At 37.2% G+C, this 25276-nt stretch overlaps 1 protein-coding gene across 1 annotated transcript; it reads left to right on the top strand.

Moving 5' to 3' along the window:
• The first annotated feature begins 291 nt into the window (after nucleotides 1-291).
• Nucleotides 292-25255, top strand: LOC117413483 (ubiquitin domain-containing protein 2). The gene is made up of 3 exons (XM_034022708.3): nucleotides 292-539; nucleotides 13361-13597; nucleotides 22256-25255. The coding sequence occupies exons 1-3, from the start codon at nucleotides 470-472 to the stop codon at nucleotides 22651-22653; spliced, it is 705 nt and encodes a 234-aa protein (XP_033878599.1). The 5' UTR covers nucleotides 292-469; the 3' UTR covers nucleotides 22654-25255.
• Nucleotides 25256-25276: the final 21 nt, after the last annotated feature.

Below are 25276 nucleotides of genomic sequence, written 5' to 3'. Positions count from 1 at the left end.
AACCTCTTTCAAGTGTACGTTAATCGCAGTATGTTTATAAATCCCACTCAAGGGAAAATGAAAACATAAATAAGCATTTGACTTTGTAATTCCGATGTCTTGCAACTGCATTGTCAGCCTGTATGCGAGGCAATTTATCAACATGCCTTAACATTGTGGATTTAAAAAGGGATCCCTGATAATACTGATTTTATTTCTCCTCGTATCTTGGTGACAATGCACTTTAACATTAGAGACTGTTTTGAAACAGCACCATTGTAATGGTATTTTGGTCGCTGTTAAGTGCAGTCAGTGCGCTCACTCTTCCTCAGTTACCCCTCAGTCACCCTGTGATGATGTGTGCACAGCCCGCCTCCTCCCAGCTGATGCTCGCTGTGTGTCAATTCCTTGTCTGTGAAACAAGAAGAGACTTCAGTGCTGGGGCTGGGGGAAAAAACGGAGACCGTGGGGCTGCACCGTTAGTAAACCCATGGGAGGGTGTGTGGGCTCTCACCATGACTCTTCGGGCAGTTTAAACGAAAATTCAGACGGAACTGGAGGTAAGCAACCTAAAATAAATAAATAAATACAACTAAAAATCTGTGCCGTTATTGTTATCTTAGGTCGGCGCCGTGTCAACATTTTCTTTTGCCTTTACAATTTACAGTCAGTATGTGAGAGTACACTACCAGACAGCAGGGCCTGTATGTAAATAGCATTATTTCAATTCGTGCACTACGCAAATTAAATAAAACATGAAAGCCGTTGCATCCCTCGTCGTGTTTACTTATTAAATCGTGTTCGCTGGTAATATATGAGTTTACACCTTCTGTGTATCTGGGTCACTTAACTGGCTTTGCAGAGCAGCTACAGCCAGGAAGAGTGAATCTCCAACATGACAAAAACAACGGAAAGATTTAGATAATAATGTAATGTATATGTAATGATACTTATATAAGACTTTAGTGGCTCGCAATACGAGCAACCTCGCATATGTATAACCGTTCCTTATATATATATGTATATATGTATATGTGTGTATATATATATATATATATATATATATATATATATATATATATATATATATATAAGCAAAGACGTTCAAATGGTCACAACTATACGTGTATTAAAACAGCAATTGATCATCAAAGTAACACAACAATGATAATTGTTGAACGCAACATCCGGGAGGAGTAAAGAGAAGAAGTTAGTCGTATTATTATTATTATTATTATTATTATTATTATTATTATTATTATTGCTCTTTAGTTTATAAATAATGACTACACTAACATGTTTTGTTATGTAAATGTTTATGTAAGCTATGATGTTGTGTTTTTCTTTTTCCTTTTTATTTTTTATTTTGGGACACGTATTGGTTTCACTGTTGCTAAGATGGTATTCATTTATTTAGTGTTGCTATTGTCCCCGAAGCGATGCGGGAGGGGATTGAGAATCAAAACAAAGAGCTATGCTCAGTTGTCTGTTTTATTTTAGAGAGCGTGAGGGTTATATTTTCCTTTGTTGATGGCTAACATATCAGTTTATGTATTTCAGTTTTTTTTTTTTTTTTTTTTTTTTTGGTTTGAAAGTTTTTTCCATCTTGAGAAGAAGATGGTGCAAACTATACACTAGTGCCAAAGTTTAGTAACCTTAGGCCTTTTAGTTTCCCAGTGCAACACATGACAGTGAGGGGTTGTGTTGGATGGTTCTTAAATATTTGTAACAGCTTTTCTGACTTAGCAAATCGAGGTAATTACTGAAAATGTCCCAGAACATCTGAAAAATGAAAGCTTTATGACAGCTGGGCACAGCTAAAGACAACAGCTTGCTGGTTAAGTGAAGCATGTGCATTTGTGGCAGTCTGGTTCATTCATTTGAAAAGAACCAGCATTGGACACCCACTACTCAAAACAACTGCAGCTTCCTGTGGTCACCCTGTACAGGATATCAAGGCTGTTTAAAACAGCAAATAAAGCGGTGACACTGCCTGAAGATAAAGGCATGCTGATGCAAATTAGCAATGCAGGTAAATCTTGCAACTTGACAGATACACAGAGGGGTGCAATCTGTTAGCTGTCATTAGAGAAATAGGGCAGCTTTGTCAGTGTGTCATTGCCTCGCTATAGCAGAATCGTTTAATCAGGCCCTGAGAAGGTAACGAGAAGTACAGAAATCTTGCTTTTTATCAAGTAAACAATCAGTGATGTGCCTTTATTGGTGCTGTAGTACTGTAAGGGTTGAAAGGTTCCGTAGACTCTTGCTAATCTGAACCATCTTATAATCAAAAACACATTATCATGGTGAAATGAATGCTGAAAGCAGCTGTGGCAACTGAATGGTCTCACCGGTGAAATGTAATATTGCGGTATACTGTCTAAGATGATATTAGTTATGCATGAGAACTTGAAAAGGCCATTCGGCCCATCAGGACTCGTCCCATTCTCCCATACTAGGGAGATCTAATTTAAAAGCACCAAATCTTTCTGAAATGTTCCCAGTGTTTTTCATCCTATTGCTTCACCTGGTAGGCTATTCCATGCATTTGTAACTCTCGGTGTAAAAAATTGCTTTCTAAACTTCCTTTTACTCAGCTTGCCTTTATGCCCTCTCGTTCCACTCACTGTGCTAAATTTGAAGTAGTGTCTTGCGTTCACTTTATCTATACCATGTCTGATTTTATAGACTTCAATCGAGTCCCCTCTTTCCCTTCTCTTTTTCTTGGCTGAAGAGATCTTCTTTTAACCTTGCCTCAAAGCTCCTGTCATGAAGCCCTGGGATCAGCCTAGTTGCCCTTCTCTGTACCTTATCGAGTGCAATGATGTTTTTATTTTTTTTTGTAGTGGTGTGACCCAAACTGCACAAATGATTTACAAAAAATATTGTCTGATTCTGCCCAGTCACAACCGGTTTGTATTAGCGGGAGTCGACTATCGGATATTTAAAATATGGCGTTCTTTCACGTTCTCTTTCTGTAAGCACACAGGTCAACCTCTTTGGTGAACATATAATACAGCATCACAGTCCTAATTGTTTAGTTGTAATAATGGATTAGCTTAAAATGTGAAAAGTTTGCCCACTTTACATTGTACTGTATAATGTGTTAACTGAAAATTCACTGTTAAGTGCTGCACTCAAGTCAGCCAAACTTTTGATAGTATTTTACTGTTATGTAAATTACGAGTCGTGTGCTACAATGTGATTTGAGTTGCCGTCCTACGTTTTACTGCAATAAATTGTAATGCAACATTAAATGTTGCAGTTACTATGAGAAATAGTCTTTCATTAAAATGACACATATAAGGGCCAGTAATATTACAATTTTTTTTTTTATGAATTAAATTCTCTGCTGTTTTCATACTAATGCGTTAATCCCACCATCAATTTTTTGACACATGAAAAATATGGAATTCATCTCCACAGAACTGGTCCTGTAACTTTCTGCTTGACTGCAAAATATTATTATTATGAGTGCTCCTGTGGAAATTGTGGCTGGAATAGGAGTGCTTTGTCTGGAGAGAGGTTGGATTCCAAGTGCCAAAGGAAGCCTTTGTTTCTTTGGCTTCAGAAGCATTCATAGCAAATCCTTTTAAAAATTCTTAGAATATCTTGGCTGCGGCAAGTATTTAAGATTAAGAGTGTGATACTGTTACTAGCCCATTTATACATTTTTTGTTTTGTTTTAGGTAAAACTTACTCATTCTGAAACCTACAAATTACGCTTAAACCAGCTGAGTGTTCAAACTAGCAGTGCATTCCTGAACTGACAGTGTGGTCAGGTTATTGAACAAAGTCTGGGATAACAGCTGCATGTGACATCACCATGCACATGCTGTTTCCTAACCAGATGAAACCTTTATGAACATGTGAAATTACTCATTAAATACTCTATGAATAACAAAGGTCATCCCCCCCCCCCCCCCAGTTAAATAGGAACTGTTGTTTCAGTGTAAATACAGGATGCATTTTCTAATGGAGAAACATGAATAGCAATTATTTTAAAGGATAAGGCAAAACAATGGTGTAAAAGCTAGTCCTTTCTACCATACTCAGTAATTTCCATAATGGGCTGCTGTATCTTCTGGTAGTCACTTTGCATTACTGTATCACACTGTCCCTTGCCCCTTGCACAATGCATTGGCCAGCTGTGGTTTAAGTAATTACATTGAAATATGAATAGCGTTGCTTCAGGGTTGTACACTTTTCTTTTGTAAGGGTGTACTGTGTTCATTTATTAGGGTGTGGGATGGAGTTCCTGACCAGTGCTAAATAGTAAATAGGCTTCCCACTTGTATTTTCTTGCCAGGGTTTTTATAAAACCAGGTCCCTAGATATTCAATGCCCCAAGTCCAGAAAACTCAGGTCATGCTTGAGAATGACAGTCAAACAGGATATGTACTGGTGCAGCTTTGACAGTACATTTTCTGTTATTTTAAAATAATAATAAAAAAGAAGTGTGTAGAAAAATGTGCTAGCTCTTCTAGTTATTTTAAAGTGGTGGATTTCAGTGACAGATTTAGATTTGTGTTTGCCATAACACTGTCTATAGGTTAGGATTTTGAAAAAAAAAAGAGACAAACTGTTTATTAGGAGCCCCTTTTATGGCCGTTTCATTATAAAGCTTTTTGCATTTTTGTGAATATCACTTTTTTCACTGCTTTCCCTGTAGTATGCATATTGATCCAGCACCATATTTGGCATTCGAATGAAGTTATTTGGATTAGTAACAAGTGATTTTTAATTAAACGCATGCCTTACCCTCATGAATACTTTGAGTTGTTTGTGAAAGCTAGCATAACTTAACAATCTGTTAAAAGAAAAAATGTTTTATCCCATGCAGCATAGCCAGCTGTGATGCACATTTATCTTTTTTGATAAATGTTTTATTCACAGTGTATACCCAATTCACATTGTTATTAATGTGAATCCATGTCCAGCAAGCAGAATTTCCTTAAACAGAAACCATACAGCAAATTCTGTACTTCAGACAGTTGTACCCATACATTGTAACTTTAGACAATACTGCTTTAGATTTGCAATAAATACAATGTTAATTGTAACAGTGATGCTCAGGGTTCATCATAAACCAAAACCATGAACAAGAAAAATAACTGGTGAAATGGAGACGTAGTAGTGGGTGTCACGAACACACCAGGGACTGTACATGTAACACCTTTATGTACAGTAGCATTCAGCAGTTGCCACAGAAATGTTGATAGTAAACGTATTAAGTGTTTGGTTACTGTTAAATAAAATATGCTTGCTTTCTTCTTGCGGCATGGGGGTTACAGGTAAATTGGTGCAAGTGGAGTTTGTGTCCCTGCACAGGAATTAATAACTAATACGATTGTTCTTTCACCTGAGGTGAGCCAATACGCTTTCCACAGATAATAGTATTGTCTTTAGGGATGCATAAAGTTACATCTGGGTTGACCTTCTGTTTAAATGCCCTAAAGACATTAGTGATTGGTTAACAATCTTGTGCAGGCTTGAACTAAAGAAATGTATTTAAAAACCCAATACTAAATGACAGCCATGTGTGTAAAGCTGCTTTTCACATCGCCAGCACATGGTGGCCTGCGTTGTGTAGGCTGCATGGTGGCCCGCGTTGTGTAGGCTGCATGGTGGCCCGCGTTGTGTAGGCTGCATGGTGGCCCGCATTGTGTAGGCTGCATGGTGGCCCGCGTTGTGTAGGCTGCTGTTGGGTCATTGTCACATAGAGAGCTGTGGGATGAAGGGCAGGCTGGGAAGGATAATGCAGCTCCTTCACAAATCTGCACATTTCTGAAAAGCTAACTTCACTGTATTGGCCCCTAAACACTGTAGTGTCAGCCGGGTAAAGCTCCTATTGTGTTACACACGGTAGGGGGGATGTCAGGCTGTTTTTGACTTCATTGTCTATTATAATTTACCAAGTCACTGGCAGTGTCTTGCTGGGTTCATTACTGGGTCTTAATACTGTACATTTCATTAGATAATATAAGTAACTTTGGATTTCTAAGTCGATTTGTTTTAAAGAATGTCTCCCCAAATCACTTTGTACAGTACTTGTACAGACCCAGCATATATTAAATGTGCACATTTTTAAGTGATTTATTTTAATGGTGAGAGGGTAGTGTATCATTGATATGGATTAAGCAGTCAAGTTGTAATGTAAACTATAGATATGAATAAGACATTAACAGATGTACAGTACAATCTTGCATATTCTTTTTGTACCCTTCTTTGTTTGCTCTATGCGTGCTCAAAGAGGCTGTGCAAGTCCTTTGGGATGCAAAAAAGATTTTTTTTTTTTTTTTTCTCTCTTCCTATCTCCGGACATTTCTGGTCCTGAAGGATGGTTCTGCCATTCGTGCTCAGAGAGTTATCAGCCCATTGCTTGGCACCTCAGCATTCAGGGAGCTTTTTAGACCAAAGACATGAAAAGACATAGTGTTATCTAAAAGGTTTAGAGACAGAAATAATATTTATAAACATGTGTATATTTTATTCCCCACGTGGACCTGATTTGGGGATTTTTGGATTATTTAAAGAGGAAGTCATAATACATATTTTTAAATAAAATGTAATTTACTGTACATTACTGTTCCTCTGCTGTAAATAAAGTGTGTTTAGTGATGATGCAAATATACTTTAGGCCAAGAGCAAAGAGGAATTGAATATTAGGTTTATATTTACTGATTTATCCAAGATGGAAGCAAAAAATATCTTCTATAAAATATCTGCTAGATCTCTTGATCTTTTGTTTGTTTTTTGCTTGTCATTGAGGTCTAATGTGCCAGGTACTGTACAGTATACCGTACAGTGGAAAGATTCTGTAACAGTAGATGTCTAGCACAGCTGTGCTTCCTTTTCCTTTTTTTATTGCTTGAATAAGGTGAATAATGCATGCTATTTCGGTTGCTATGTTGTGTGTTAGTAATTAGCAGGAAAAAACCAAGCCTCTAATTGCTGCATGCATCGAGTATTGCACAGTTGGACGCTCTCGGCCAACAATTCACGTTCATCTGAGGAAATTAGTCGAAGTTGCACAAAAGCATGTTGATGCGATCTGGCATCATGGCAGGGTGGCGCTGGCTGATTACAGTGCCCAGGATAGGTCAACGATTGGTCGTTGGCACCTGAAAGACAGCACTAGTGATCCTGTCAGATCCAGCCGTCAGCAGTGCGTCCTCTTTTCAGGTGACATTAACACATTCTCTCTCGTACAGCTTTCACCCAAGCCTTGTGTTGATACACAGGTGACCTGAGCTTCCTCCTGTAATAATGTACGTATGCATGGTGCACTCTGACCAAATTTCCCAGCATGTACATTACAGTACTGAGCATGTTTAGTACTCTAATTCTCAAGGGCACAGTTTAAATATCTGATTAGTGTCAGTAAGATATATAATGGAGTAATGAGTGTCTGATCAACATTCATTTTTGAAAACTGTCCTACATATTATGCTACACATGTTATATGTGTTGGTTTATTTTTAACCAGATATTGCACATTTTAACTGCACTCAGGTTTGTCAGCATGTGTAAATGTTGTGAAATTAACCTACATTAAAGCAAAATAAATATGCTTCAGTTTTCTTAAGAATGTTATGAACCCTGATGTCTACTATTGTGGTGGTTATATATCAACATAAGTTTCAGTTCAGTTTGTTGTTAATGTGTTTTATGAAAATATAAGGAGAACAATACTTGTATTGGGCTGATTATTGCTACTGTAGTTTTGGTTTGGACTATTACAGTACACTTGCACCTAAAATCATAATTAATCAAAGAAACTTGAGATTATAACGTTTCAGTAAAAGTATTAGTCATTTGAATTTGTATCTCAGTCTAGCTGCAATTGTTCAGTGGTATAGTATAGTTGATTTTTTGTGGTTCTGCTACAGCAATTAAAACATAATTATTGAACTGCTGTTCAAAACCGGTAGAGATTTATATTGCTGGCTCTTCCAAGCGAAGTTATCCCACTCTGTTAAATAATTTACCATTTTAATGCTACTGTAGCATTGTCTGCAGCGTGTTTGTAGGTGATGTGATGATTTTCAAAAGACCTATAAATAAAAAATCCCTTTGCAAGTCTAGAGATGGGAAGGAATGTATAGTTGGCTATGAAAATAACTACGTGCTATCAGATGATACCAAGGCAAGATTGTATACAATGATGGCAGGCAAATGTAATTCAAGTTACATTGGAGTTACAAGTGAGAAGTGGAAAAATGAATGTGTGTAAATTATTTTTTATTTTTTATTTACGTATTTAAGTCAAAGAGAAAAATCAAATCTACAAAAAAAAAAAAAGATCCTTTTGGATATTCTACAGGAACTGTCATCATCTTCAGCATCAAAGTCAGTCTCTGTTCAATACTTCTTGTGCTTATTCTGCTTGGAAACTTACCGGTTGTTGTGACAGAATGGGGCTCCCCTCAGTGAAAATAAAGCTACAGTATGTCAGAAAAAAACGATCCATGTGCTGTGGTCTGAGCATTACACCACTTAAGCGCCAACCATTAAGAAACAGTCAACAGCATTACAATCTGCAGTGCCTTAGTATGGATTCATTATGTTGGGATGGTACTAGTTTCAAAGTGACCAAAGTGTTCATTATCAGAAAAGGATTATTCCTGACCTAGAGTGGCACAGAAACAGAGACTACATCTGATCACTACTGTACTGTTCACAAAGTAAGTTTTGAAGCCAGTTTTTTGCATGCCATAGAGAACGAGATGGTACTGTGTACACTAGATTTATATCGCAGTGGCTTCTGAGGGAATACCAAACCAATTCAAATTGAAGACAACTTGAGTTAAGTTTCATTATTGATTTGTTTAGGCAACAGTGAGAATCTAAACAAGAAAAACATGGACAGAATTGTTGACAGTATCTTATCAGGATGTTTAAAATGCTGAAGGTGATATTATTATTATTATTATTTATTTCTTAGCAGATGCCCTTATCCAGCTTACAATCGTAAGCAAATACATTTCAAGTATAACGAGATACATGTCAAAATACAAGTACAGTACTTGCACTTATCTGCTAAGTAAGTGGATACTACAATGCTGCAACACTGTACAGTGTCCCTTTATCTTTTTTTCCAATTATAACTACAGTCGGTAAACCTTGTAACACATTACATTAGCTGTTACTACAATGCTCTAGGACTGTCGATAACTGTTGAGCAGTGCTGTGTTCGTGCAAATCAGGTACCAGACATGACGAATTCATTTTCCTTGCGGGAGGAAGAACAAAACAAGAATGTTACTCTGTAAGCGGTGATTTGACTCAAAGATTAAGTCAGAAAATGATGTTTTAGGCCTACTAATCTTTCAAACTTTTCTTTAACTGAACGGTAAACAATCATTTCAACTTGGCTACAGAAATTCACATCAGATTGACTTTCTTGTCCTATTTTCATACAAAACAAGATGTTGAAAACTGATTTCATTTATTGTACATGCACACCAGCCGACGCAGTGACAAGCTGTCTGAACAGTGAGTGACTGCAGTGCTGAGTGTGACAGTACTCCCATTTATTCATAAGATCAATGGCTTTTATTTCAAATGTAGGGCAAAGGGATTCATAAATGTGACAGGAAATGGCAAACAATGTAAATCAGTTTACTGTAAATGGTAGACAATTTGTGTATTGCTTCTTACTGTCTCTCTCAGCTGGATTTATAGCAGGTGTGATGTATGCTTTTTTTCTGTTTGTCACATAATGCTGGTTTTTAATGATGATACTGGACACGCTGTTGATGGAGATGTTTTAAGGATGCTGTACACAGTTTGGTACAATGTCCTTTTAATCGGCTTCCGTGACTGTGGCATTGCTATCAAAGCAACATTTTAAACCTATATTTGGGACAATAACAGTGTGGAAATTGGGTAGGTAGATCCAAAACATTTCTTAAAATGTTTATGCTGATACATAAAAGAACACATGAATAAGTCAGTGATGGCTTATTGCACCGTACAGTAATTGTGTATTTCATGCATTGAAAATGGATTTATGATGTTTCTACTGGAAATATAATTGTTTTTCAGGTATTTGCTGTTTTTTTTTTTCTTTTGTAAATTCACTAATGTAAAAACCAGTTTAGTACAATTTACTTTATGTAAAAGCTGAATGTTTTTAGGAAAAAACTTAAGTTTGATTTTATCGTGAATAAGACAATACTTACCCCACATACCTTAAAGCAAAACAAACACTGTTCAATTAAAATACGTTTTTATATGTATATAATTATCTAAGTCTAAACATGTTTTTCACCAGGATCAACTTCAGTATCAAAATGAAAGCACCACTGCCCCGGCTTTATATTAACACGGTTTCCCATGCCAGCGAGGAAAAAGTCTCAGGGGTGCAGATAAAAATAATAGGGCAATTCTCAAATGCGAAGTGCCAGCAATTTTTTTTTTTTTTTTTTTTCATTTTCAAAAACGTTTGTCTAAACCCTTTTCCAATCCTCTGCACATTCTGAGGGAGGACACTGCCTGGGTTTTTTTTTTTTTTCCTGTGGCCAAGGCATACAAGGATAGGACGTACTGTTGTACTGTACAGTACATTATTCTTGGATCACCCTAAATTACCAGACCCGATTGCAGTTGGGTCGATTGCTGGCACCAGACTGGTGTTTGGCAAGCGGCTATTTTTATTTTTTTCCCCCCAGATCTCTTCAGTCATTAGGACTTCAAAGCAGCACCAAACCACCCAAAAGAGCAAGCTTCAATCCTTTATTCCATTGTGTAAGTGGTTTAATCTTTGTGGATACATAAAGCAATTAGCTGGTGCCTTCAACAGTGTCTCATGAAAGACTTTCTTTTTTTTTTTTTTTCTTCCATCTCCAGTGCAATTGTCAGAAATGTAAGCTATTTCCTTTTGAGCTCTCCTGGCAAACATTTGTTTAGGAGATGTTAAGATGGCTGTAAATGTAGGGGTGTCTGCACTCAACGCTCCAACATCCAGTTATAGTGAAGGAATGATAAATCCTAAACACTGGTGCAGTAATGAATAAAACTGGTTGTTTAATAAATAACAAAATATCATTTTGTCTTGTTAATAAATAGTATGTACATTTATTTTACAGTATACTTAAAGCAGGGGTATATTTGTTATAAAGTTAAATATAGTTTGTTTTTCCTTAGACATTGTTAAAACAGATGTGAACGGTGTGTTTGATTTATTATCTCAGTGTTAGGGACCCCCATGATATTTTTCTTGATTATCAATACAGTGACCCCGGTACTGTATCGACTGTGTGTAAAGCATGTTTTTGCCGACTTGAGCTGGAGAGCTAAGCGAAGTTGGGTATTGTTAATAGTCCCAGTTAATTTAATGATGGAAGACAACACAGTCTTTTGACCTGTGTGCTGGCATGTTTAAAATCAGGCCTTACTAGATTTTTAAATTTTGTTTTGCATACCTACAATACTGTGGATTTGCTTGGAACCAAGGAACTTATTTTACTGAAATAGCCATGTCTGAATAATACTGGCATGTAAAACTAAACTTTTTCAAGGCAGAGAGGGTAGTGTTCACCTATTTATTTTAAAATGAATCTCCATTTATATTACATTTGCAAAACTGATACAAAAAAAAAATACATTCCAAAAACTATAATTCAGTGGATTGTTGTTGTTTATTATTTACTAAATGTGTCATTTTGTTTTAAATAATTTATTTTAAAGATGAATCTGAAAACAAAAGCGCAGCAAGTTGTATGAATGTTTGTTTATTTTTTAACCCAGGACCTGTTTTATTCCAAACACTTGCACTGGGGCAATAATTGAGTAATTTGTGTTTCACACTTAATTTCTGATATCGTGATACATATCATATTGTGAAGACATATCATATCATATTGTGAAGAAGTCACAGCCCTTCTCAGAATGCATCAAGACGTTCTGAGCTTCTCCTTTCTTTGGTACGGCAGCCGGGAGGCTTGGAGCATTGGAGCGCAGATTGAGAAACATCTGTGAAAGCAGCATGGCTCTGATTTTTCAGACCTACAGCACTCGGTAGTGGCATGCAGTATGCTCAATATGACAGCTTTTCCCATTAAAAGACAGACTGTCAAACCCGTGAGGGTGGTGGTGCTTTGTTTTCTTTTTTTTTTAATACACTTAAGTAATTCACATTAATACTCCATACAGGGCGATTTGTAGTGTACATGTTGGGTTGTTCGGGGTATTCATTTGTCCATGACCGTATTGTAGGAGAGTTTTTAACTTTTGGTGGCACAGCAGTATACGTTTGCTGTGGGATGACAAGATGACTATACTGTATAATGTAGTGGTAATTGTTATTTCAATCTGCCTCAATTTGATATTTTATACGACACCCATGTAGGCGTAACAAATTAAATTCTGCATATTAAATATGTGTCTCTATTTTGACCTGCAAGAATAATCTGCTCAGTGGCCCATGCAGTGTACAGTTACAGACTACTGCACTGCATGAGTGGTATGAAAGAAAGTCAAATGTTTAGCCATAGAATACAAAAGCAAGTAAAATACAATAAAATATGTAACATAGAGTAACTCTAGGTCCTTTCTGTGTCAAGTCTCCAACAGTATGACTCACTGCAAAATAAAATCACATTTCAGAGAAGAGCTGCCTTTATCCGGCAGAAGGAAACAATTTTTGTCATTCCTCTTTTGTTAGAACATGTGTTTTAGACAAAAGTTTGGAATAATTGTAGCAAGATGTTGCCAAATTAACCATTCCTTTTTGTAAACGGTCAAAGCATTCAAAACTGTCTCTTAAGGTGGTCTGATAATATATAATTGTATATGGTAAATCATATTCTCGCTATTAAATCTGTATATGTTTCTTTAATATATATATATATATATATATATATATATATATATATATATATATATATATATATATATATATATATATAATTTATATCTGTTATTAGAAATGCACTCTCATGTACCAAACACACAAATCTGTAGTGTTGCAGAGAACCTCAGCAGGTGGAGACAGAGGTGTGCATGCCCTGTAGGAATCTACTGAAAATCTTTGCTGCAACATTTCCTGTTCTAGAGACAATATCTCATCAACCACAAAAGAGGGGTGTATTGTGGGTGGGTGGCTTGTGAAAGTGTTTAAGAGTGCTCTTGTACTGGGCTAAGACTTCAGCTGCAAAGTTTTTGCTGTGTCTTGTTGCAGTTTTATATCAAACCACCTGTGTAATCTTGCCATGGTCTGCATAATGTAGAGTGCCTGCCATTGCAGTTTCAAAATGTATACCTGCTTGCTGTTTGGGAAACTACAAAGGCATTTGGTTGTTTCATATGGATTTGCCTTTCATGCATAGTGCATTTATCTTATGGTGTTGTGTCTTCTTTGTTTTTTTTCTTCTAGTTGCTTTGGGTCGTAATCAGCCCCTTAAGAAAGAGAAGCCGAAATGGAAGAGTGATTACCCCATGACAGACGGACAACTTCGCAGCAAGCGGGATGAATTCTGGGACACTGCACCTGCTTTTGAGGGACGCAAAGAGATTTGGGATGCCCTCAAGGCTGCTGCCCATGCTTTTGAAAGCAATGACCAAGAACTGGCACAGGCCATTATTGATGGTGCGAATATAACTTTACCGCATGGTAGGTTGTTTGTTTTCTCAGAGGTGAAGCCCATAGATGAGGTGCCTTCTGATCCTGTTTTTCAGTGATACACATCCAGGTTTATTCTGAGAGGAGTCTGGCTTGCAGGAAAATGCATAATAATTACTTTGGTGTTCAGCCTCTGGGCAAAAAATGGCTGATCTCTATGCTGTGTGTATTTTGTGCAACAGCCTGTAACCCTGTTAATTTAAAATGTCAGTAAACTTACAGACTTATTTTAAAGATGCCTGAAGTCAAGACTTGATAAATGTATATGTGATTTTGAGCTGACAGGTTAATGACATTTTAGACTTTTTTTACTGCAGGACAGTTTTGCTCCAGTCACATGGGGTTCTGCCTTGGTGAATTAACTTTTCTTTCTGTTGTCCCTTTGCGTTGAAATGACAGGTATTCAGCAGGGCAATTATTCAATCATACCGTGAACCTTTTATATGTATGGATAAGTTGACGGTATTGCCCTGTACAGTATCTTATATAGGGGTTCAACCATTTGGCAATGACAGTGCTTAATAATATGATGTAGTTCAACAAAAGTTTCTGTTTGTTGCTGTGGTCCTGCCTCTCTGAGCAGAGTGGTTTGTTTTTAAAATGATCCCCATTAGGAATGTATTACAAGCAATGCACATTGGACTGTACAACACAATGAGACCCAGACTATAAAGCGGACCATGTTAAAAACATAAATAAATAAAGATCTTGATTGACAGTTATAAAGGAAAAGAGAAAACAGGCTCTATGATCTTGAGTCCGTGTCTTCAGTGCACAAACATTTCAGTGAGCCTAACAACCTGGTACAACCATGGATGCAGTTTACTGGATTAGTTGATTTACTCAATGCAAACTATTTTTCTCAATCGCATTATATCAAGCCCAACAAGATTTTCTGTGCATGTTTAGATACATGCATATCTGGCTTGCAGTGAGATTCGGGGGTTTGTTCTGAATGTGTTTTTGTTATCCAAGGAGGGGAGGGACTGTAACCTCCTTAGGGTTTAAAGTAAACATCTTCTTTGTTGGTTAATGCTGTAGTGGTATGCAAATGCATGCAGGTCCACTTTCATGGGTGCTGTGTCTCGCCTGTGCTTCATTCCTTTTTATAATTTAGCTACCTGATTTTAAAATGTACTGCATAATATTAGACCCGCAGCAATTCAGTAGAGATTCTGAGTCATGTTTAATATAGAGCAATTAGATTGTACTGCACCAGATTGTGCTGGGTGTGCATCATGTTCTTGTTATTTAAAAATAGTCGATTTATGAGTAGGACGTTGATAATGCTACACATCATCCTCAAAGCCAGAAACCTGCTGTTTCCTTAGACGCATCTTTGTCGCTTTATACTTGCTGTGTACTTGCAGGCATTAAACTTAGGGCTTTAAGTTTTCTGGTTTCTTTTTTGATCACACAACATCCCTTTTAAACTTCTTTTGAGCCGATTTCTGTTTCCTGATTAAACTCAGAAAAAGCTGTAAATTACAAAACAATTCACTTGTTTTTACCTTCCTATCCAGATTTTTTTTCCGAGAATACTGAGTAAGAAAAGGGTTGTTAACCATGGGGAAAGTATGTGTGTGTGTGTCTGTGTGTGTGTATGTATGTTATTTCTGTTTACCTGAAAATCTTTTAAAAAAAAAAAAAAAAATGCTCTTGCAGATCTTTGTGCAATTGCAATTGTGATTTGTACAGGGAAATTTCAAAATCTGTCAAACAACTATTTATTTTCCAGGGACTAAACTGGAGTTGTAATGCACACAGACCTCTGCGGGGTAGACAACCATATACAATGTGTCTTTTATAAGTTGACGCTCACAGTTTAAAAGGAGAAGTGGATTAAAGTTTGAAGGGCAGGCTTCCTGTTTGCCCTTTGACAGTTGAGGCAGTCCCACCACTAAACAACCGGGCTCTTTCTTTGTTTTTTTTTGTTTTTTACCGTTTTGATTTCTTTTCTAAATCTAATAAGGTACAGTACATGTGCTAACATGCCTAGTTTTGAAAGGATGTAACACCATCTCTTAACAAAGTGTTGCAAAAGCTTGGTTTCTAAATGCTGTATGTTTCCCAAGTCTTCATGTGATTGGATTTTTATAGTCTACTGTACTTCAGGGAAGAAAATGCATTTGTAAAGCAACTAAAACCCTGACTGAAACCCATACTGCCACATCAATATAAAATAACCACAAGACTTTAAAATAGATATTGAAAAAGCTTTTTGGGCACTGGCTAGGATCAATAAAAGACAGTCGGCAACTTGCAAGTTCAAATTGAAAAATCCATCTTTATTACAGAAGAGAAGCTACTGTACTGCAATGTAGTAAACAGAGGAGCAAATCAGAAGGTGAGCTATTGTGAAAAGTGGATTCATTAATGGATACCAACCTGTGACCCAGGTTCAGCCATATACTGTATTGCATTTAGTATCCTGGATTTCTCAGGGTGTCTCTCTTTATCTCTATTAGGCATACATGTCCCCAGTGAAGGAGATATAGTTGAGGCAACGGTATTTGCTTTATGTTACACTTTAGAGTTTTACACATGCAGTATCTAGAGAAACTCCTTTTCAGTTGTGATTAAATTTGGTTATTTAGCACACGTTAGTTACAATGAAAATAATGATCATAAGGTGATGCCTGAAGTCTGTCTTTACATACAAACGTCACTCTCTTACAGTTTTACCTGCATTTAGAACTGGGTGTCATATTGTTGTTTTTTTAGGCAAGGAATTGTGTACTTGGCACTGGATAAGATTTGTCTTTATTTAATCGTTAATTAGTTGAGTGTGTTATATTTGTGGATACATTTAATCTCCCGAGAGTTTTTAGGATTAAATATTTGTAGTTTTCAGTCCAAATTGAAAATGCAGTAAAACTGACATAATGCAGAATAATCTTTCCTGCAGTGTCTGTGTTGCACATCACAAGACAAACCTAAACCAGGCCCATTAAAGATGAATACAAAGTAACCAGAGCCTTCAGTGTGTAACAGAAATACAGGAAAACAGGCAGTTAGAGTCCAGGTAAATACTGCATATTTAACCTGTTTTCAGAGTCTGAGGGATGCATAATGTATGATAAGTGTATATCATCGAGCACTCGCACTGTCTCGTACTGCATGAAGTAAAACTGGGTTAGACAGTATTGCTTCCATACGCTACCTCATTTAAAAACGAATGGTTTGACACCCAAGGTAATTAAAACATACATAGTGGTAGTGAACATACAAATATAAATGCATAGATGACACTAAAAGATTTTTAGGAATTACAGAAGTGAACGAGGGTTCCACCATCATATTATGTAGTTTAAGATAATTCTATGAAAATAACATTTCTACTGTAATAAAAAAAACAACAATTTAGTTTTATTTATTTTATGTATAGAGTTCATCTTTAGGATAGGCCAATCACCGCAAACATCTTTGGTTTGCCATTACTCTGATATATCAGTTTACCAAACATGCAATTTTCATGGAATGGTCCAGTATCTAATGTTACACTCTCCCTTATGAAGTTGTGTTGAAAATGCCCCTACATTTAGGTTATATCGTCCCAGCATTGGCTGCTTTAATATTAAATGAATGGACTGTTGGTGATTCCAACACCAGCTGATACAGAAGCACTATTCCTTCTTCCCATTAACCAAAGCTCCGTCCCTGGCTGTGACAGGACCAGCCACAAGTCTGGGCCTGTGTGAAGTTCTGCAGTGCTCTCATGTCGGTCTCCAAGAGGTTAGTTTAACTGTATGTTCCTAACTGGCTGATCTTTACAACTACTGCCCAACACCACGCAGCATCCAGAACATTGTAATATCAATAAATGATCACTTTTGGAAGATAGTGGTTTAGAGTTTCACATTGGCGTTTTACTTTGCCCATGCTAACTGTGCTATACTGCACAGAGAGTATGAAAGCAAGCCTTAAACTGACACTTGAAAATCAGATGTTATGCATGTCTTAATTCAAACTAAAAATGCTAAGACATGCATTAAGGAGTCTATGGATAACAACGGTTTAGTTGTTCTCAAATTGGGCAGAAATGACCATGATGTAGTACTTTGATCAGCAGTTGTTTTAATCGCATCTGTTCTCATTTTTGTGCAGTCTTTTGTTTAATAGATTTCATTACAGAATGTGTAAGTTATGAGTCCCAGTGACTGGCTTTTATGGCTTCAATGGAGGGGGTTCAGCACTCCAGGTGAGCAAGTACATGTCAGCACTTCGGTACAAAAGGAAGAGGTATAGACTTGATCAATAAGAGGCAGCTCCAGTGGTGCTGCCTGGCTTTTAAAACAGACTCCTGTCCCTGAAACATCCAGCGTATTGATTGTCTAGGTAGTAGCAAGAAAGCCATTGCATTGAATGTGTTCTTATATCTGCTTTTGTCTTGAGAGTGGGAACCCTGAATGATACTGGATGAAATCCACGAGGGGAAAGTGGATGATGCAGCCAACTTTTCTGTGAGAACATCCTGCGGTGGTGACAAACTGCACAGCTGCTTTTTGTCAGGAGGGGTGTGAAGCTTTGGTTAATAATTAAGTCTCCACCACTTGATTTATTGTATGGATTTTTCAAAATAGTTTCTAGCATGTGGTTAGCAGATAATCCACGATTCAGTATAGTTTGCATGGATTCAGGCATGTGTGTGTGTGTGATATTTTATTACATTTGTTTTATTTATTTATTTATTTATTGTGTTCCTATATACAGTTACAGTTTGTATAGAATGGTTGTCCTTTTTATATAAAAAGAGGAACATAAATGCATGCATACTGACTCGCTTTGGAATGCCTGCTAGTGTTTCCTCGGTGTCTTTTGAAGTCCAGAATTGTGAACTAAAACCAGAATTGAGAGTCTGTACTGTAACTTGCCCTTGGAGATAACAATAAATAAACAGGGCATTGAGACACATTTTTGTGCATTCCAGATATATGCCACTCGAGCGTGGCAGCTTTTGTGGCCAGTTGACCCATCCTACAGAGTGACTGACAAGAAGACTGTAGAATAGATATTAGTGACAGGGTTACAGACTGTCTAGTGGCTGACTCCCTGTTGTAGGTAGACGACAGACCCGGTCACAGGCTGTCCAAGTGACTGGCTGGTTGGTTTGTCGGTTGCCTGTCTGACTTGACAGGGCAGTATGTGTGCAGTGTCCTGCAAAAGCCTTAAGTACCTGCTGCAACAAGAGGATTCAAACCACTGCTCCCAGTTAGGCAGACATGCATCAAGTTTCCTTACCTGTCAATTAATAATGACCCAGAGTCATTTTTTGCTGGTGGGTTGGACAGAACTTTCTAAAGAGTCCTCTTGACCAACCATGCAGCATATCCAGATTCACAGGAGGCAGCATGTACTGTAGGTACTGGTTGTTTCTTTGACTTACTTTTACATAGCAAAAAGGACAAAAACTTTTGCTGTACCATTCCTGTAATGTTTTAGACTCCATTGCTGTGCTTTTCTTTGCAACGTTGCTTAACGAACCTTGGTAACTGTTGCCCTGTAACTGTTCCCATTAGATTTTACTACCTTTTATTTGTCTAGCGATTATTTCATTGTGGTACAGTAATGATACAGTCCCTTACCTGTTCTTTGGACAAGAAACATAATGGGAATACTATTTCTACTGGTCCAGTATGTACTACATTGTCATTTTAGATAAAATGTTAAAAAAATTAAGTAGATTAAGTTTTGTACTTTTAAAGCAAATGCCTTTCAGATCAACCTGCTGCACTTTAAGCAGAATAATCTCACTTTTAAAAGTGCAGGTATTGAGTAGGATTGACAGAAAAGTGACAGTCTTGCGTGGGTACCAAAGTTAGTGTGTGGAAAGCCATGAGCAGTTCTGTTATGTTTTCACACATTGATTGTTTTTGTGGACCCGTCATGTAATGCAGCTGGTCTGCGGAATACACAAGTAAACAAGTTATTATGCATCAACACATTATCACTGTAAATATTTGCCGAACTTGACCTTGCACCAGCTTGCAGTACCTGGTGCAACATGTATCTGTCTTTCCTCTGTCATTTCTTACAACAACAATTTCCTGACCAACTCTTCTAGTTCTGCTGCTGGTATTCCTTAGGTGTGTTTTCAAAACAATTATGTTTACTCTTTTTTTCTATAAAAGCTGCTTGAAGGGTCAGAGTGTAAAGTAAATGGTGGGTTGTTTATTTCTTGGTTACCTTTTAAAATACTAGGGTACTTGCTGTGTATGTCAGGCGGCAAAAAATTAAATGAACCAGAACAGCATATTGGCGTGTGACATGCAGTATTGTGTCCCTGCCCAAGAGTAGGCTGGCAGACCGGTTCTAATTTCGAGCCCTGAGAGTTGTGTTGTGAAGTCTCTATAACTTCCCCATATACTGCGATTTTTAAGCTTCCCCATTGGCAGTCCATCAAAGAGCTCCTTTGTTCTTAATAAGCGTGCATGCATGCATTTGGCACAGTTCTAAATATTGACAAATCTGAATTTAGACAAATACTGTTGGTAAATACTTGGTAACCTTCTTGAACAAACTCCTTAGATAACTGTAAGATGCCGTCAGCTGTCAAATGCTATGTGTAATGCGATCCTTTAGAATTTAAGACAATGGCTGAATTACTGTTTTTTAAACTTTTATGTACTGACAGAATTTTGTTTCACAGAAAAATTAGTGGAGGAAATAGATAATAAAAACATACAAATGAGAAGGATAAAGTTCCCCAGTATTTTAATAATACTCTTCTCAGGTGTCTGAGGCCGTTCCGCCCCGCCCCCCCCCCTCCACCGTATTGGTAAACTGGAATTAGAATAGCCATCTTAATAATCGCTTAAAACATTTGCTTTACATTCAGCTGTATATCCTGGGTATTAGCAAACAGTGCACATAAATGCTGATGCAGTGTATATTGTTTAAATGTACTGATGTACAAGGGTCCGTTTTCTCATGGAGATGGTTAAAGCACATGTGTTCCAGTCCTGTGTTATTGTTTTATTCTGATTTCACAACTATTCTCTCAGCTGACTGAGTTAATTATCTGTGATGAAGCCTTGGGCAAGATATGGCCACTGTATTAGGAATACCTCCAAATTGTACTGTGTGTTGAATCATGAGATACCTTTATGTGTCATGATCATGCCATAATTTTTTAGAAGCAAAAATGTATCTGATATTTAAAGGGGCAGGATTGTGGATGCCTGGTTACTCTGAACATACTGTATCACAAAATGCAATGAAACTGGAAAACCAACGCTAATTTTGTCATTTTGCAGTACTTCTTATATTAAATAATTGCTGTTTCCTTCTTTTAATTACTATTCTCACATAAAGATGAAACATTTTAACACATTTATATGCTATTCAACTCCATGTATATAAATCTGACAACTGTTTTTACAGTAGACCAAATTCAAACATTTTACCAATTGCATTTCTTGGAAAGGATGAATTGCTTCTCACACCAGTTGGCAGTCGATGAACGTGCCATGTTGTGGGAGTTAAGGTGGGCGAATTGTAGAAGCTTGAGCCAAGACCAGACCGTCTGGCTTCACTTGAACTGCCAAAAAAAGGGTTGGGCTAATGAACAAAGAACAAAATAGAGCTGGACTACACATACTGTGGCATACCAAAAATCTGCATATATGGGGGGGGGGGGGGGGGGAGAATACATATGTAGCAATTAATTTTGTCTAAAACATGTGCACTATAATTTAATTCTAACCATTGCCATATATATTTTTCTTCTTCATTTCATAAAAAATGTTAGGTGTCTAAAATGCAGGTAATCCTCAAGTGTTTTTCAAATAGTTTTACAAAGGTAAGAATGCATCATGCGGATAAGTAATCCTGAAAATGTTTTCAGATAAACATATATCTGTATGATAGCTGTGTAGGTAGGGCTGTGTGGTGCTACCGTTAAGCAGTCAGCAAGCTTGATCAAGCTTTCTGTTTTTGAATCTTGCAGTAACACACTGACTGATAACTGAAAAGCAGGACTCCAGTATTGTTCCAGTCCCTGGCTGCTCTCATTTTGCGGGATGTGTTTTAACATACTTTTATTCCACCTAGTGGCAGATCTGTTTCTACACAACAGAAAATCAATGCTCCTCTAGCTCTCTGTATAGTTCACATTACAGTCGGCACCACTTTATCGGGGCAGCTCGGGAGAAGTGAAAATACCCCGAAATAAGTGGCTGTCCTAATTCAACGAGAGGCATTTGAGACGACCCGTCACACTTTATTGCTTTATAAATGAAAAAGAATGGAATTGCATTCTGATTTAAATGTTAAATAGATCATTTAAAATGAGTCAATTGTATGTTTTGTTTTTTATTCCTAAACAAAGTGAATTGATGTTTATTTCTATATGAAATGAAAAGGAATGAAGAATAAGTGTTGCTGACTGTATTACAAGAATGGTATTCCTTTCCACCAATGTAGAATTCTAGAATGTATTGTATGGTTAAAATATATGCAAAATATTTATTTTGTGCGAGTTCAGGGGTAAATTAATAGGAGGGTTGGAACAATAATCAATTTACTGTGATAACGATTTTTTTTTGTTTATAATCTTGATTATTTATTGTACCAAAATATGATCATTATCCAGCCCTACTCAATAGCTGGTTACTTTAAATTAATTCTATTTTTACTTTGTCTGATTAGGTGCCCTTACTGAATGCTATGATGAACTGGGCAACAGATACCAGCTGCCAGTCTACTGCCTGGCTCCTCCCATCAACATGATTGAAGAGAAGAGCGACCTTGAGATTCTGGACATCCCTGACCCACCCCCCAACTCCGGCCACGAGTGCCAGCTCCGTCTGCGTCTGTCCACGGGCAAGGACCTCAAACTGCCCGTTCGCAGCACGGACTCTGTCCACCACATGAAGCGACGACTGCACTCCGAGGAGGGGGTGGAGCCTGGCAGCCAGCGGTGGTTCTTTTCTGGCCGGCCTCTGACAGATAAAATGAAACTCGAGGAACTGAAAATCTCCAAGGACTATGTAGTGCAGGTGATCGTCAGCCAGCCTCTGCAGAGCCCAACACCTGTGGAAAACTGAAAAAAAAATAGTAACTAACTCTTAATATTTTGAGCCTTTTTTCTTGTCTTATTTCTTTTTTTCTACTTTGGTTTCTCTCTTTTTTTCTGCACACTAATTTGTACAAATATATAAATCATCCTCCGTCTGTGATGGAAATAAAAGGCAAATTGGTGCTGGCCCATGTCAAGAGAACGAGAAAAACGGACGCACTGAAGAGCTGTTTGTCTTGGTGATAGTAAGCAATGCTGTAGTCTGCAGAAGGCAGATATTTTTTATTTTGTTGTTTTTATTTTTTGTCTACAGATCTACCAAAAAGAAAATGTGTAGGAGTGAAGTAGTTAATGTATGTAAAAATGACACATGCTTTTATAACTGTTGTGTAGCTCCTTGGCTGATTAATTTCTTTTTGGAGCTAAAAGAGTAATATTTAGTGGGGTAACCATGTACAGTATATACCTGATTTTTTTTTTTTTTTGTAGTAGTAGTACTAAGTATATAAAAAGTAGAAGCTTACTGTTTATGTAATGGACAATGTGTGTACAGAAAATGCAAACCCATGGCCTGACAGTCAACAATAGGTGCCTTTTGGATTGCATGCAAGTTAAATCAGCAGTCAAGACTAGATGAGTCTAGATAACCACGTCAAATTATTTGTCGGATGATTGATGATGATGATGATGATGGTCAAATTTGTACATTGGGTTTGCTGTTTTGGCACAGGTGGGTTGCTGTCTGTCAAAGACCGTGGCATAAATGTTTTATAAGAATATGAATTCAGAAACACCACAGTGACTTGATCTGCCCATGGACCTATAGCTCACATGTAGGAAGGTCCCTCCCACCACCACCACTATCACCACCACCACCAGCAGTACCAAGCACACAGTACAGGAACTCTGATATAGGTAAGATCAAATCGGGGAAATTCTGCAACAACCACAGTGGAACTAGTACCCTCCCCCCCATCTCACATACACAGGCGCACAAACAGAAACAACTGCCCAAGCTCACACACATATACATAGAAATGCAAGCTATTTTCTGAGGTCCACTAGATACTATACAAATCAGGGCAGGCTGCATTCAAACCAGCACGTCCCATTCTATAAAGAACACCTGGACAATAAATAAGATTGGATGTAAAGACAACGTTTATAACTATTCTGTTTTGTATGTGTGTTAATAAGACAAAATGTCTGTTTTTTAAAAGAAAAGAAAAAAAAGCCATGAATTTCAGCCACAATGAGCTACAAATATGAAAGTAAACCCCTTTTTTTTAAACAAATAGACAAGAGTTCTATATTCTGTTCTATGTTTGTGGTCTGATTTAGTCATGGGCAAGGTGTAGTGTAGAATCTCAAGTAGTGTACAAATTACTATTAAATATAACAGGGTTATTTTAAAATGAAATAAGAAAAAGGTGAATGTGCCTTGAGCTGTCTAAATGCTTGTGATCATCTGATACAGTATTGTTAACATGCCAAATTTCCTAGAGAAATGAATAGGTTTACTAACCGAATAACAGTATCTCTACAAACAAGAGCGTTTTGCAAAGGCTTTGTTGATGGCAGTCGCACGTTAATAATGCTCCAGAGAAACAAGAGAGTTCTTTAGGACTGGAATATGCTTTGTGTTCAGGTGCATTAACAAGCCAGCAAGAGGCAGACCTGTGACCAATGTTAGCCCTGCAGATGAGCCGTGATTCCCCAACCTCCTCTAAAGAAATTGCCCATTACTAACCTAGACTTTGTACCCATGTAACCCTTGTGTTTCAGGATCTCTCTAACATGGTATACCCTTGGTAATAAGGAACTGGAGTATTAATAATCGTAATGTTGGATTATAGAACAATCTGGTTTTTTTTTTTTAAATTCTTATTCTTATTTATTTCCCATTGTATGATCTGTTTGGTCAATTAGAAATTAGCACCAAAAAATTGTGCCTTGCTTTTGTGATTTTATGACAGCAGTTTTCAACATGGTCCAGTGTGCTTTCTTGGGTGCCAGGGTTTAGTCTTAATAAAGACAGATTCTGAGACACGAGGGTTACTAGTTATTTCTGTTCATGCTTTTATGTTTTTTTAAAAGCAAAAAAACAGCCATACAAATACAAAGCTGTTTTTGTAATACTTTTAAATTGCATCCTAAAATGTAAACCTTCTATCTCAGTACAGTATTTGCTATTTGTGTGTTTTAGTGTCTGTTACATTTTTTTTTTAACTTCTACTACATCATTGCAATAAGACTGAACCAGTTATTGATTTCTGCTTTTTGTTTTGTTTTTCCTTTATGCAGGTAAGAACTGATACATTTTTATTTTATAGTCCAGGAATATCATAATGCCCTTCTTGATAAACATAATGTCCAATGTAGGTTAACTTTCCTGCAAAATAATGTAACTTCTTTTCAGGCATACAAAGTAAAGATAAGAAAGTAGAGTGCTGTGCATTATTTTGAAACTGGTGTTCTCTTACCATGCCGCACAGTTTATTAATTGATAACTAAATGGCACATCAAGTGTACAAGGAGATATCTAGGAGTATAAAATCTGAGATGGGAGTCAAGGATGTTGTCTCCTTGTATGCTCCATGAATCCTCTAATTATAACTATTATATGAAAAGTGCTTTAGTTTGTCCTTGCT

This window comes from Acipenser ruthenus, chromosome 23, assembly GCF_902713425.1.
Source record: "Acipenser ruthenus chromosome 23, fAciRut3.2 maternal haplotype, whole genome shotgun sequence".
NCBI classification, from domain to species: domain Eukaryota; kingdom Metazoa; phylum Chordata; class Actinopteri; order Acipenseriformes; family Acipenseridae; genus Acipenser; species Acipenser ruthenus.
The sequence above is the reverse complement of the archived record's forward strand: the minus strand, read 5'-3'. Positions and strand labels throughout refer to the sequence as shown.

Bases quoted from the DNA above. Each gene is read 5' to 3' on its own strand.
- LOC117413483 (XM_034022708.3), top strand. From the start codon at position 470: ATGGGAGGGTGTGTGGGCTCTCACCATGACTCTTCGGGCAGTTTAAAC. The intron at 540-13,360 runs GTAAGCAACCTA...TTTTTCTTCTAG, and splicing joins AAATTCAGACGGAACTGGAG to TTGCTTTGGGTCGTAATCAG. The intron at 13,598-22,255 runs GTAGGTTGTTTG...TTGTCTGATTAG, and splicing joins GAATATAACTTTACCGCATG to GTGCCCTTACTGAATGCTAT.